General features: G+C 33.3%; 1 protein-coding gene across 2 annotated transcripts in view; it reads right to left on the bottom strand.

Annotated features, from left to right (window-relative positions):
- LOC136028270 (protein bric-a-brac 1-like) overlaps positions 1 to 15,596 on the bottom strand; it is a 125,562-nt gene continuing 109,966 nt past the window's right edge. For both annotated transcript variants that reach the window (XM_065706005.1, XM_065706006.1), the window contains exons 6-8: positions 13,728 to 13,851; positions 10,730 to 10,894; positions 1 to 7,521 (exon numbers count right to left, since the gene is read on the bottom strand). In XM_065706005.1, coding sequence (XP_065562077.1) covers positions 7,289 to 7,521; positions 10,730 to 10,894; positions 13,728 to 13,851 — 522 coding nt within the window. In that variant the 3' untranslated portion in view covers positions 1 to 7,288. The remainder of the gene's footprint in view (positions 7,522 to 10,729; positions 10,895 to 13,727; positions 13,852 to 15,596) is intronic.

The following is a 15,596-nucleotide window of genomic DNA, read 5'->3' on the forward strand; positions in this document are numbered from 1 at the left end:
GTTATGATAATTAGTATATTTTACAAAGATAAGCATGCCTTCGCTTACATTATTACAAAAATAACAATCTAACAGAGATACAGACTGCGACATACTTGCATAGAATAAACATAATTCCATTCATCAAATGTATAAAACCCTTCAGATTTTGCATAGAAAAAAAGAAAAGGAAAATAAATAAATAATAACACAAGGAGGTAGGTGTAAAATAAACATTTTCCATAAGTTTGAGATATATGGATTTTCATGACAAAATAAAACGGTGGATATTGTCGTGTTTTTAATTTATCAATAATAGCACCAACAGCTTTTGCAACTGGCAATTCATGGAATTTTTAAATTATTATTTCCGCTGGCTTCAATTGAAGGAGGACATTTGCCACCCTAGATTTTAAAAATATACCTGTATTGGGTAATTTCATTGAAAATACCTTTTTTGGAATTTTCATTGGAGAAAACACATATCCCCCCTTAGACCTAGAAAAAATACATTTTGCCCCACCCCCTTTCTGAATTCTCGTAAATTTACGCCACTGGTTAGTGAAATGACGAATTGTACTGATACCCTAAGCTGTTATTAGAATTAGGTGGTAACTGGATTCTAAGAAATTGGAGTTGAATTGTAACTTTTAATAATAATCTTTTAAATGTCATAAAACTAAAGGTAAACACCCGATTGATGCATAATCAGTTTTCAATTTGACCCTAAATTGTTATTTAATTAAAGTTGGCTAAATAGTTGAATTTCAATTACGTTTTTGGCACAAGTACAACGCAAAAGCGACCTCGAAGATATGCTTCATGAATTATAAACAATTAATTGTGCGAAAGGTGAAGGAATGGGGGGGGGGGGGGGTTTGGCTAGTTCGGAATTAAGACATGAAAAATAAAATAAAGTCGGAAATTATTTGTAAAATCACGAATGGGGCGATGAAGCCAAGATTCTTTCTTTTTTTTTCTGCTCGAGATTTTTAGTATTAGCTTTTTAGGCACATCTTCATTGTAAAGTGTTCTTTGACATTTTCATTGAAAATAATTCCCCCTAGATTTTGAACAATACATTTTGCCCCCTCCCCTAACTTTTCTTGATCGTGCCACTGATCATCAGTCATACTTATTTTTTATTTTTGTGTTTATTTGAATCGGCTGAAGATGGCTATTGGTTTTATAACTAAAAAATTCACTTAAATTATTTTAATCACTGTCTTCATAAATAGCCCTCATTCCACATAAACTATTTTGTTAAACCGCATTGCAACATTTAAACTGGGACCTGGTTCATAACTAACACAAAATGAGGCAGAATTATGGCCATCTCGCATTGCCACGTTTAATTTCCATTGCAAAATTCAAGTATATAAACTCGTTTCTTGGCAGATTGTTTTTACCAGACCAATCATGGATCATTTTTAATCCCATAATGTAAGCCCCTCCTACATTTAAACAACCATTAGAGAACTAAGAGCATCAAGATACCATTGGTCGTTTTCCTTTGGGAGAAGGCCTTAATTTTCTTGCTTTTCATTTTTTGTTTATTTAGATTAGGAGTGATTCAAGTATTTTTATACAAAAAAATAATTTTATAACTAGCAGTTTATTATTCAAGTTGATTATAAACAATTAGAGGTTTACATCATGAGCACTGCTGACTCTTAATCATGAATATTATTTGAATCTTAATCTACAAAATAATTAAAGAAATCTAATATTTTGTTCTTATGGGCAACTTTCTAAAACTTTCAGAATTTTTCATTGTAAACTTTTATATTTTAAATTTCATTTTAGATTTGCTTTAAAGATAATACACAAATAAAAAGAGCAATAAACGATTACACATTTAAAAGAACCGCTCAGAATAGGCCAGTGGCTAAGAGTATTGTAAAAACTATAATTGTACTATATTTAATAGTTTAAAATCCATTATCTTGGAATAATTATTAAACATAAGATATATTTTATGCATAAAGAGATAAATATATAGCCCCGGATAGTCATTGGGGAACCTCGGCTTCATCTCTTACGCTAGCAATTATCTTCAATTACAAATAGGTTAAAAGATTTTGAAGTTTTCAGAGACGAGGCTAACAGCTTTTGTGCGTTAAACTATACTTTAATGGAATCAGGCCAACTAAACCGTGTTGCTCACGAGGCCAATATTACTGATAGTTTAATACAAGGCCGTATCTAGAATTTTTGTTTTGAGGAGGGGGAGGACTTTACAAAACGCATCAAAAATTTTTCATATGCATTTTGTTACTTTTCTACGAGTCAAACAAAAATTCCAGGGAGGAGGGGTTCAAACCCGGTAACTTGCACCCTGGATATGGCCTTGAAAGTGCCTGACCATTACCCTGACGTGCCATACAACACATTTTAAAGTGGTAAGTTGAGACACACTGAAACAGGATATTTTCACCTGTAAAACCAGTTCCTTGGCAATTTTTTTTTTAAATAAACTGAATAAAACAACATTCTTGTTGGCTCTTTTTGAATTACAGCAAATAAAGTGAAAATGGCCACTTTTTTCGTCTTTTTCTTACAATAACGATTTTTCCAAGAGAATAAATTAAACTAACAATAAATAAAATATGATTAGGCTTTTGCAAACCATTCAAGGGTATTATGTATAATTTCGACAGTAGGAAAGTCACCTGATTAAATTATAAATGCCATTCTGGTTTCAGATATTTAAGATATGGTTTTAGTCTTTGCCCAAGTGCATAATTTTTTTTTATAAATTTGCTGAGAAATTTCTAATTGGATCAGGTTGTATGGACTCAGCAGAGATATTGAATTAAAAAATTTGGTAGAAATGGAATATATATTTCTGAGAAATATTGGAATAAATTTAAAAACTCCCAAATAACCAAAAATATAAGCAAAACTCAATATTCAATGATTGTTATTCAAAATTTTTTTGGTTTTATAAATTTGTTTTCTCATTTCCTTTGAGCTTAGCACAATGGTTTCTTCTGAACTTCCGACAAGATTTCTAAGCAATTAACCTCAAAAATTCAAATGAAGCATATATTTTTCAGTCAAGACATCACACAGGATATCAAAGAATATGGGTAATTTAAGAAAGTGGAAACTGGCGCTAGCGTCAACATCAATCCCATCTACGTTTGGCGATACTTGGCTTTTTTCAGCGCAGCAATAACAATAATTAATTGCATATTGGTAAAATAAGTGAAGTAATAAATCTCTGATCTCAGTTCCTGACAGAAAAACCATTACAAAACATGAAAAATTACCAAGTGTCACCAAATGATAGATGGCACTATCAGTTTTTTGCCGACATTAGCGCCCGTTTCCACCCTTATAAATCACTCATTCTCTTTGCAGGAGATAGCGGAATAGATTTTCGTTTTCGCTAAAGAATTTTCTCAGAAAAGTGTAATTGAAAACAGCTATTGCTAATGTGTCTCAATTCCCCATGATATGAATTTGTCAAGAATTGTAAAAGGCTAAAAGCTTCAAAAATACTGAAAAATCTTCAATAATCATTATTGAAGGTTAAAGGCGTGAAAAGGAAACTTAACAACAATACTGAGGATAATTGAGGCGTGGTATTAGCAACATATATATGTATCTAAAGAAAGGGCTCAGTGGCGCACTTAGAAAATAATTAGGGGGGGGGCTGACCAAGGGTTCTTGGGCCAATCAACGGAAAACTTTAAAAATTCCATAGGAAAACCGATATTTTAAGGCATTACTTACATTAACAGAACGTATTTTTTTTTCTTGCGGGGGGGGGGCTACAGATCCGCCCCCCGTGGGTGCGCACCTGAAAAGGCTATTATAAAAGAAACAGATAAACATTGAACACTGTAGCTATCGAACCTTGTGAAAAAAAGGGTACAATGGACCAGGAAAACGCGTCCGATATGGATTAGGATAACAAGGGAAAGGGGTAGCATAAGGGTAAATGTTGTCAGGGTTTAAGATATGGTACGGCTAGGCATTCGTAAAGAAAAAAAAATATGGTGATTTGCTGAAGAGGTAGACAGAAAAAGCTCTTTTGTGCTTCTAAGTTAACAAAAAGACATAAAACTAAAATTTTGATTGTAATAATTGGTTTGAAATAAAAAGAAGAGACATTTTGTGCATATTGTTTGCAACATCCTTTAGTCTTCCACAAGGGATATCAATTAGGGAGGCGGGGGGATTGTCTTCCTTATGTGTAAAAAATACTTTTATTTTCATTTGACCCCCCCCCCCCCCACCACACCTCTAGATTCTGAATAACGCAAAAACACTCTTTTTATATCTTCATTTGGAAAAATCCCAGGCTCCCCATTTCCTCTAATTTTTCTTGAAATGCACCCCCCACCCCCGACCTTGTATAACACCTGAAACAATCTTTTTATGCAAAGTAATCTTGCTAGTGTCGGTTCTAGGCGTAAACAGAGGAGAAGTAGCTGCCCCTTCCAAGTTTTACTGACATTAAATTTCTTTACTTTGTGTTTTAACACTTCTATTAAGGTACCTTAACCCCCCCCCCAGATTATGAGTCCTAAATACGTTACTGAATTTTGCGTAAAAATGCGAATAATATAATAAAAAAGGAAGAAAAATAGACATCCAAATTGAGAGCCAGTTTTGACATGGAGAATAAATCCACTTTTCCCTATTTACCCGGTAAATTCCCATGTTTAAACTAGGATGAAGAATCTTCAACTAAAATTATTCAGGAAAAAAATAATCATGTATATTTCAAGAATTGTTCCCCTTACCCTGCCAAGACTCATAATATGTAAACCTCTTTGGGCAGCTTTATCTTTTCATTGTAAGAATGTTGATATTAATAGCTTTTTACAAACACAAAATGCCTCTCGCGCCATCTAACTACAATTTATTCATATTCATCATTTTTCTTAAACACCGAAAGCGAAATCAACAAAACTAAAACACCGTTAAGACATGGCCTCATCTGATTTACAATTTTGATTTTTCTAAATATAAAAAGCATAAAAACAGAAAATTGATAAAAATCATAAGTGAACTGGCATTAGCATGGAATACAGTCATTTGATACTAAAAACAATTAAAAAAGATCCTTCGGACAATCTCATATTACACAGACAAACATAGCTTCTGACTCAAGAATGTTAGGTGAAACTTTTCATACAACATTTTCCACTTAGTTCAGATGTTTCACATCATTTTGAATGTCATTAAATTCAATACGGAGACAGTAACGCAACTTAGGGGGAAGTCGGGCAGGGAGGGGACTGTGATCTCTAGATTATTCACCACCCCTTCCCCAGATTTTGAAGAATGCATTTTTCGGGGGGTATTTTCATTGAAGAATACCTTTTTTGACATTGTTATTGAAAAAACTGAAAGTAAACGCAACTTCCCCCCCCCCTAAATATTGAAAAATATATTTTTACTCATCCCAAACCCTCCCCTAAATTTTAGAGAAATGGGGATCCATTAACATAATTCTACCAACATTATCAAATCCAAGGTGCCAATGCGACGATTGTGCATTATACATTTTCTGTATTTTTTATTGTATGTCATTATATATATTGTATATTGGCTGATACGTTCCAGCCATTAGACTCTGTCCATTTTCTTTACACTTTGAAAGCATGTAGCAAAAATTCAATATTTTTCAAAACACTAATGAATTAAGTTCTATTTAGTCGAGATATTTACGCAGTTGCTAATGAGGTCTAAAAATTAATGCGCTCCTTTTTAAAATGTTTTAATCTGAATTTGTTTGTTACCTCCAGCTAAAATAAATAAATTATTTATTTATTATGTAATATATTTATTATGAATCATAATTAAACAAATTTAAAGGGTCGTTGATGTTTTTTTTTTATTCTTGTGCATATTTTAGAGAAAAATTCAAACTTTTAGGAATGCTCCCCTATGCGGCTTCCCATACTGAATTCAGGAACATAATTAACTTTGTTAATTATAAGAAAAAAAATTTCTTTAACGAGAAAACACAAAAACTGGCACCATATTTTAGTTCTTGAGCCGAAACAAATTTGTTCAGTGTTGCTTATGATCATTCTAAAATGAGTAGAATAATATTACAAAACGCACAAATTATAATAACTACAAACAAAATACTTACATTTCACTAATTTAAACTATTTAAGCTGTCATCATATTCAATACAGGAATGAAATACAGAATTTAACTCAGAATATATAAAAGGTGTTGTTATTAATTTTATTTGGAAGACCTTGAACGAAAAAATAGAATTGTAATAATAATATTCTGCAATTTTTTAGATTATGTTCAGGCTGAGATGATTATCATAAAGAAGTACAAGCTAAACTCAGGCCCATATGTGCGATTTAGATTCAGAGAGCGGGGAGGGAGGACTGGAAATAATGTTTTTATTTATTTATTTTTTTTCGTCTCCTTGAATAATGTACATATTTTTTATTGAGAACCACAAAAAAAAAAACGAAAAACGAGAGTTTACCTCTGAAATCACTGGGCGAATTTTAAACAGAAAGTCAGATTTTCCATCGCATAAAAAAAATAGCTTAATGTCGACAGTACTGAAAATCCTATTTTTTTGGTTGATAAATTACTACTAAAATAAATAAAATCTTCCTCTTAGACGGATGTAATATTGGTATTCTTTCCCAGAATGGTATTCGAAAGATTGAGTTCCTTTCTATAAAATTTCAAGAAAATATTTTCTTAAATCAGATATACCTAATTTTCGAAATTTTTGCTCTGGAGATTGTGAACGATTAGCAATACTGCATTGCTGGCGAAATCATATAAGAACATCTAAGTAGTTTTATCTTTGTTTGATGGCAACAGTGTTTTTTAAAATCAGATTTTTTTTGTATCTTTAATGGTGTTTAAATATTTACCAACTATTGATTTTTTGCCAAGAAAAGTGCCAACTACACACAAATTATAAGACAAATTTGAAAAAAATTTGAAAACCGCAATTTTATCAACATCATAAGGGGGGAGGGGGGAGGCCGTATAGTTCAAAATAGTCATTCTTCGTCAGAAAAATTTGCCCAAACATAACGCCTTTTGCATTAATAAATATTTTTACTCTTAACGTGGAAGTTTTCTAACGAATAAATTCTCAGCCTGATTTAGTTTAATGGATTTAAGATGACCTTTTTTGACTTAAGTCACAAAGGACTATTCGGATATAATTTGGTTTTTACCGAGCTTTTTTTATTCAAAAGCTGAAAGATTCAATTTCACCGCGTTAAAACGCTGACATTCGTAACTGATATTAATATACACTTCAATATAAGTAAAAAAAAAGTTCAAAACCACATATTCACTTCCACATATCGTACAAGTCATGTTCCTGTTTAACTCGTATACCAACTAAGTAAGCTGGGTCAAATGTAGATTCAATCTCTTCAACTGGTTCATTTGAAACAACACTACCCGTCAAATCCTGGGGTGGGGCATTCCCCAGTAAGGACATTGCTGTCATACGAGGATCTTCATCCCTACCGCTGTACATACATGCTTGCCTTTCCTGGGGGGCGTTGCAATTACTGGGACCTGAAATATAAAGCATCAAATTAAATTCCTTTTATTTTTAAATTTCTTTTTTTCTTCATTTTTTTTTTTTTTTTTTTATCAAATTCAAACGAAATTGTTAACCAACTTTAGAGGAATTTTGATTTTCTGAGGTGTCTTCCAGTAGATATCCTGTTTGGTGAAATAGTTGAACATGGCAACTGGAACACAAAAAAAATCATAATTTTGGAGGGTTTTAACCTCAAGACTACATTCTTGCTCAAGAAAAAGTGTCTCTAGGTACAATCTGGATAATACGGCCTCTTATTGAGATATTTATTCTTGGTTTAGACATTCCCTTAATTCACATGGCCTCCATCATTTTGGTGCTGCGCAAGAATGCCCATACCCGTCACAAGCCCATCCAGATTTTCCAGATAATTTCCATTTTTCTTTGCAAAATCGCCAGTTTTTTAGTACTTAAGGTTTATATTCCTTATGAAATTTTTTGTATGTTTTTTTCTGTCCTCCCAGGATTTCAACGTTTCAGGGCACGGCAAATTTTGACATCATTCACTAGCTGAGATTCAACTCCATCCATCTGCCGAACTACATTTTAGAAATTTGGTGCACATGGAGCTTAAGATTGAAAATACACCGACAATTTGCTGAAGAAAAAATAATGTTCTTGTTTTTACAACAAATTTAGATCTCACATCAAAATATTCAGTTCACAACAAAATGTTACTCAGACTCTTCTAGTTCAGTGAATGGAATACCTTCACTTGTGAATAGAATGGATCTGGAACTAAAGAATCCAGTGATTCCAGTGATTCGAAATTCTAGTTCGGTGAATGGATGGACCTGGAACTAAAGAATCCAGTGATTCCGGTGATTCGAAATTCTAGTTCGGTGAATGGATGGATCTGGAACTAAAGAATCCAGTGATTCCAGTGATTCGAAATTCTAGTTCGGTGAATGGATGGATCTGGAACTAAAGAATCCAGTGATGTAAGTATCTCGTCCCTATAGTCCACCTTTACAGCTACAGCCTTTTTATAAAATTGCTTATTTCAATGGGAACATGTACCTTAATAATTTAGCTCACCCAAATCCCATTATATACCCATATGTACTGGGTATGTCTGGGTATATATAATCAAATGGAGACTTGGGTATATATGTATGACCCAAAACTAGAAATCCATGATGTAAATTTATGCAGGCACGCCTTTTTTGCATCGTACATATATAAGATTATCTTGCATTATTTTTAATTATCCATAAACAATACATTTTTTAAAATAGCTATGAAAAAAGAATTTAATAAGTAAAGCATAATTATTATGCATTTGATGACGACACTATATGTCTTAGTTTTGTGTGATAGAGAACTAGATATGAACCATTTTTACGATTTGACTCTAAGAAAAATGAAATATCCGCTACAATATCTGGACACAGACAGTTTTGGAATTGATCTTTTATGCTGAAATCGGACTTAGAAACTTTTTAAATAACAGTTTTATAAGTGTATGTTTTCAAATTTAAGCATAAATTTAAGACAACATATATTCAATATACATTGGAATATTCTTCACTGTCAAAAAATAAAACATAAACATAGAAGAGGAAAGACACTGAAAAGCCTCTTTTTACTAAGATTTTAGCTGTTCAGATTTTAGACATAACTCAAACAGTTTTTAAAGTTAAAAAAAAAATTTTAAAGCAAAGTTTATATATAAAGTTAAGTAAAGTTTTGAGTAAAGTTTATATTATAAAAATAGTAAATTTTTATGCTTTAATTTATACATATTACATACCGTTCCTTCTAATACTTATCTTCTGCAGTACTTGCCCCTTCCTCTTGAAATTTGAAAATTGTCGTGAATTTATTTATTTCATAGTGTGTACAAATACACCATTTTATAATTTCAACCCTTCCCCTGCATGAATCTGATTCCTACAAAAAAATCCCGACTATGCCAGTGCTCCCTAGGTTACACAATGGAGAATAAAAAAAAAACAACTATTTATTTCTCCTTCTTCTTCATCATCTTTTTTCTTCTTCTTCTTTTATTTCCTTCTACAAGAAAAGCGCTTTGTAAATAGGAGTGAGTTAACAACAAAAGCGACCGATTGTTAATTTATACACGATAATTTCAACTCTTAACTGGCCGGTTGGAAAATAGTTACGTAACTGATCAAATGGGGTCTGATTACTCCAAGACTGGGGCTTAAACCATCTCTTTTTTTTAAACCACGTAAGGTCCCATTTCTCTTTGACGAAACGAATTCCGTTTTTTAGACTATCATCAAACCTGTCTTGAAGACAAAGTTTGGTTTCGCAAATCAAAGGTCATTTATTTTTTTATTTATTTATCACCCACGCCATATATAAAGTAAATATGACGCAGTAAGAATAAATAAATAAAAAAAACACAAAGAGAAAAGCAAATACACACACAAAATCATCGAAAGAAACGGATAAGACGGTGGTGAGGGGATAGGCGTGCAGAAGCCGTACTGGAAAGTTTTCTGTGTTTCTTGATAAATTGAAAGTTTTCATTATTATTCATGTCAAATATTTTACAAAAAAGGTCATTTTTTAACCAAAAAAGTGAACATCTCTCAGTTAGCCTTTATTGAAACTTCAAATACATGTAAAAAGATTCATCAAATAGTATCTCAGCATAATATCTTTTCCTCTAGGAAAGACATGTCAAAGACTTTTCTTTGATGCCCAGAATCTACATTCTGTGAGGTATTCTGATGGAGTTTCAGCAAGCCGACAGATGATTTTGCGTAATTCACGAGGGTGATCACTTTTCGTCGGTTGGGTTTTATCACACCCCAGCCCCCAGTGATTTCTTACCAATAAGTCTTTCCGAACAATTTAGCAGAAAAGAAGAAAATAATAGATGGCAGAAGAGTTGAAAAGCACGCCATTATTAAAACAATTATTAAAACAATAATCTTTTTCTAATTAGCCGAATCATAGCGCTTCGAAGGAACTCGAACACCTTCAATTATCAAATTTGTCCAATTCCAACCTTTACTTTTAGAAGCAGAGGGTATTAAATTGAAACCCTAACTCCCTCAGCCATGGAATATGTCCAATCTCTGGCTTTCAACAAAATTTGTTCAAACCTCCAACCCCCTCCCTGGATACAACCTTGGTTGTTCATCTTCTTTCATAAAGACTAGGACAGGACTGACTAGGTTATAACCTTTGGATATTGAAACTAACCTGGAATGGATTCAATTCCATTGATATGTTGAATTGGGCCACTAATGGGTGGCATTATTTGCTCCATTAATTCTGGGTTAGTTCCTGAAATTGGAGACTCTCGATACAGATTCTCAGAAGATCGTGCTGACGGAGGGGTTGAATCTTCAAAATGTTTTGGTACTCCTGAAAAAAGATTATTTTTTTGGTCACTGAAAAAAATTATTTAAAAAGAAAAAGAAATTAAGCCAACGAAGCATAAAATCAAGGCACCTGTTCCAACAAAAATTATAAGTAACTTCCGTAGATATCAAAATCCAGGCGAAAAATCTTTAATTATACAAATACAAAAAAGGGTAAAATAAAATACACATGAGCGTAGCCAAAGGCAACACTCATATGTGGCTAGGCTATGAATTTCAAGGCGGAGATTTCCACGATCATGATAAATGCAGTGGGTTGTCTGGACAATATACTGACTATAGTAGCTATTTTATGGATAACATTTTTGTGGGAGAAAAGAATATAAAATTAAAAACGGAACAAAAAACAGATTACACAGCTGAAGAGTCATGCTTCTATACTATTTTTATGGCCGCATTTAGGAGCTTACGAAGCGTCTCAAGAACTGAAAACATGTTTTCATCCCAATATGTTAATAACTATTTGACATTAAAAGGTATTCTGGTCAAACATAGTGCAAAGTGGAAACCGCCTAAGTCATACATATTTATTGAATTTCTACTAAAATCTGCATTAAAGCTTATACAAGAATCTATCCATTAACTCAATGGTCTGTTTATTTTGAAGTAGGATGTACCTAAGGATGCAATCTTGGGCAGCCCCTGATACTTTATGATTTTGCAATGCCCGTTGTTAAGTTTCTGTATGACTCACTAGCCTCATTTTGTTGCTTTTGTGACTAGTAACCCCAACAGAAAAATTGGCCAGCGTTAGGTCCTGTTATGGGTCATTTTTGAGATTCAATGAAAACTAGCGCCAAGTTCTAGAGGAAATTCCCCTTCTTTTCCTATATTTTTTATGGAGAAAAATAAGCATTCTAAGCCCGCAGCAGAACTAAGAGATAACAAACTAATTTCTGTTAATCTAGCTTGTTGAAACTCCACCAATTACTTGTCTTACGTCAAAATTCTTAAGCCAAATACAGAGTTAGGGCTTTAAGAAAATTCAGACTTTTTCCTAAGTTACGAATAACCAACATACTAGAGTTTATCTCCCGAAACCTTATACAGAGGTGTAACAAGAGTTTTCAGCCCCGTGGACAAAGTCAGCCCCCCCCCCTCCATCACTAACACAATCTAATTAAGCAAGACAGTAAAAGACAACTCAGTTTGGCACTCCCTCAAAGGCTGTACCCTGGGACAGCCGTCCTGCCTGCTCACTAGCTACACCACTGATGTTACCTCATGATCTTAATTAGAGCAATGTCAAAACCATTATGGCTATATTTCAGAGAATGAAAAATATTCTCTGTAGGCACCCGAAATTCATAGCTAATGATAGTTAGAAACCCTGAAATATGACTTTTAGCTTTCTAAATCTCTTCTAAAAGTTAGACTTTGTGACATAAAAGCTGTTAATTACCACAGCTAAGCTAAAGTAACGTAGTCTTATTTTAAATAGCACAAATGGAAAACGGAATAAAACATAATACACAGAAAAATTAAATTACCAAATTTTCTTTCAACAACTATAGGACATATTTTTATTCAATAATTCTTTAAATTCTAGATATGGGTCTGACAGTCTCAACAAACTGCATATCTACCCTATCTACCAATATATTCAATTTTAACTATTTATTTTCACATTTCTTGTTAAATTTTTAGCTCATAGATACATCTCAAAAGGGGGCCGCTATGGCCATTTTGTCATTAGTTTTATAGTGGGATTTATTGTAGTAGTTCTTGAACAGATGGCATTTGCTCATCTCTTTTAATTTCAGCAACAGGATCTAGTGCAATTAGTTTCATCGTGACTTGAGACACTTTAAGGATATATAAAAATTTTTAGTGTCAGTACAGAGGAGGCACCCACTTTGCGTCGCCTGTTACACGTCTCAGAACGTCAAGTGTGCTGCGCAGTTTCGCTACACTGAATGCAGTCTCCACCACGCTTGGCACAATTTACGTCACATTTGCCATGCGCTGATTCATCATACAAGACGACCAGTGGCTAGATTGAACAAAATAATTTATTAACTCGGGGGGGGGGGGGGAAGAAGCGGGGGAGGGCGGAAGTAGAAATGAGCATAGAAATTAGTTTTGATTTATGCGCTGCCACTACATAGGCACAAAGATTTGCCATTGGAATTCAAGAATACAACGAAGTTTTAAATAGTACTTCTCATAATGCATTAGTAAATCGATCCTTCCAACATTTAGTCCTACATCTTACAATATCAGGTGAACAAATATTGTTTGACGTTTCTTTGGATTTTTTTTTTTTTTTTTTTTTTTTTTACGGTTTATTCAACGGTACTACATGACGATAAATAGGAGATTATGTATTTTTCGAATTTTTTTTTTTTTTGGGGGGGGGGATCAATTTTTGTATGCATGCCATCTACAATAGTAATAACAATGATGCGTAGTAGTTTATTTATATTCAACTTTTTTCCTAGCTGGTAACCCAGCTTTTAATTTCTACTGATTTCCACTCATATTTTTAGAAGAATCATGACTCGACATTGAGCCAGCCAAAAATGCGTGATTAAGCTTTGAACATTTGATTTGATTTTATTGAAACCGTAAGTTAATTTCATTGCATGAAAACAATTTGTAATAAATTTCGTAAAGGTATTTAACTAATGAAATCTCTCACTAGTCATTCATTTTTTTTTTTTGCAGGAACGCGAACTGCCCCTAACATCAAACTCCCATACCATACTTTGAGACTCGTTCGTCTTCTTCCTACAAAGTTATAAGTTAATGTTGATGCAAAGAAGGGGATTTATATTTTGGTTCATCCTGCCTTTGATCTAATTGTTAGCACCTACCTTCTTGCCTCCTCATATCAGATTCTGGATTTTGAGGTAAGTGTGAATGTGGCATCATTTCTGAGGGCTTAGAATATTCTTGTCCAGGTGGCACTATTCCCGGGAATGCATTGTCTGATTCCAACTGAAATAAAAAAGAAAAACACTATTATATTTTTTTATATTACCAAATACCTTCTTATTTCTATTTCCCAGCTATTTATCTTTTTATCGTGACTAACTGGTCGTTTTGACGTCCTCCCCCATTTTTACAAATCGACACTACTGTTTGGTTTTTTCGACTTTTTTCGACTGCTTGTACCATATAAAAAGAATTCAAGTTGACCTTGGAGGAATGTTAATAATATAGCTTCTTATCTTTTCCAAAGTGGATACTTTTGTACTTGTGGCCATGGTTGGAACACTCCCTCTACGTCTTTTTTCTTCATAAGAAAATAAAAAAGAAGATATGATAGTATTTATCATGGTTGCAGCGACAGCTGCAACCATGAACCACGTAAATAGTGAAAGAATGAACCACGTAAATAGTAAAGAATGAACCACGCTTCATAGTAACCGAAAATTTGCATAGTAAAAAAAAGAACGTGTTTGGCCTTTTATGGGCCATAATTAGTACAAAAATACGCAATAGCAACTTCTTAGTACACACAAAACTTCAGTTACTTAATATAAAATTCGCCCATTCCTTCCTTATATACCCGCCCAGAACAAACTCCTCCTGCAGTCCATTTATTACCTACAGAAACCCAAAAATGAATTAAGCAATCCTCCCCACCTGCATACATTGGGAAAAACAAGGACCTATTTTCGACTTCAGCCTTCCCGAATATTTTCTCAAGTGGTTAGAAACGTTTATTTTTAACTGAGGTGATCATTGGGGAAAATTAGTTTTAAGATGCAACTTCAACCTTTAGAAAGGCAATAATGATCAATTTCATAATTTATGGAGTTATATCGTAAACTAAATTTGAACTTGTTTTTCAATTTTGTTTTAACGTTTTAATTGAAAAGATACAGGTTTATAAAGATAAAAGCCGAGAAAATAGTAGACAGATGAACCTTTAGTGTTTTATCATGGCTCGTAGGGAAAAGTGAAAAATCTAATACCATTACACACAGGAGTGGGTTAACCAGTCAAAAAAACAAAGCAAAAATGCCTGTGATACTAACGCCACAAGCAGCATAGCGGCAGAGTAAAATTTTATGCTTTAGGATTTTACTAGGAAGTATTAGATGGCGTTGCTTCTTTGTCTGGGTCAGAAACTCTAGATTTGAAACCTTTTAGATTTTTTCCAATGGCATGTAAAAGTTAAATCTTACAAAGTAGGTTTATAGGAAGAAAAAGTCAAACTTTTATTCAAAGTAGGAATCTTTCGTCACTTTTTCTCAAGTTTCACAGCTTCTCTTTCCCAACAGCTACAAGTATTTTTACAGACGTTTTCACATTTTGGGAAGAGGGATTAGTTTGAATTACAAATACTTCTTTTCCTACGCCAGTTGCTATACTTGCCGCAATATAGGCCACGTTTCTGCCACTTTAAGAAGCACATTGTTAATGGTAACTTACAAAAAATTGTGTTTCTGCGAACGCTTGGCCGTACTATTATAAGCCAAGTTTCTACCACTATAACACATACATCGTTAGTGGCAAGTTTATAAAAATTGTGTTTCTGCGAACATATTTAACATATTAATTTACGAACATTATTTTAACATAAAATTTTCGACGGAATTTGAGTGCAAAATTTAACAAACTTGAAGAAATGAAATACAACTTGTCAATTCCTGCTTCACTATATCAGACTCTAGAGTTTTGTACTACGTTTTGTAATTATTGTGAAGTTTATTGAACTTCAAAAATTTATTTGA

This window comes from Artemia franciscana, chromosome 6, assembly GCF_032884065.1.
Source record: "Artemia franciscana chromosome 6, ASM3288406v1, whole genome shotgun sequence".
Taxonomy (NCBI): Eukaryota; Metazoa; Arthropoda; class Branchiopoda; order Anostraca; family Artemiidae; genus Artemia; species Artemia franciscana.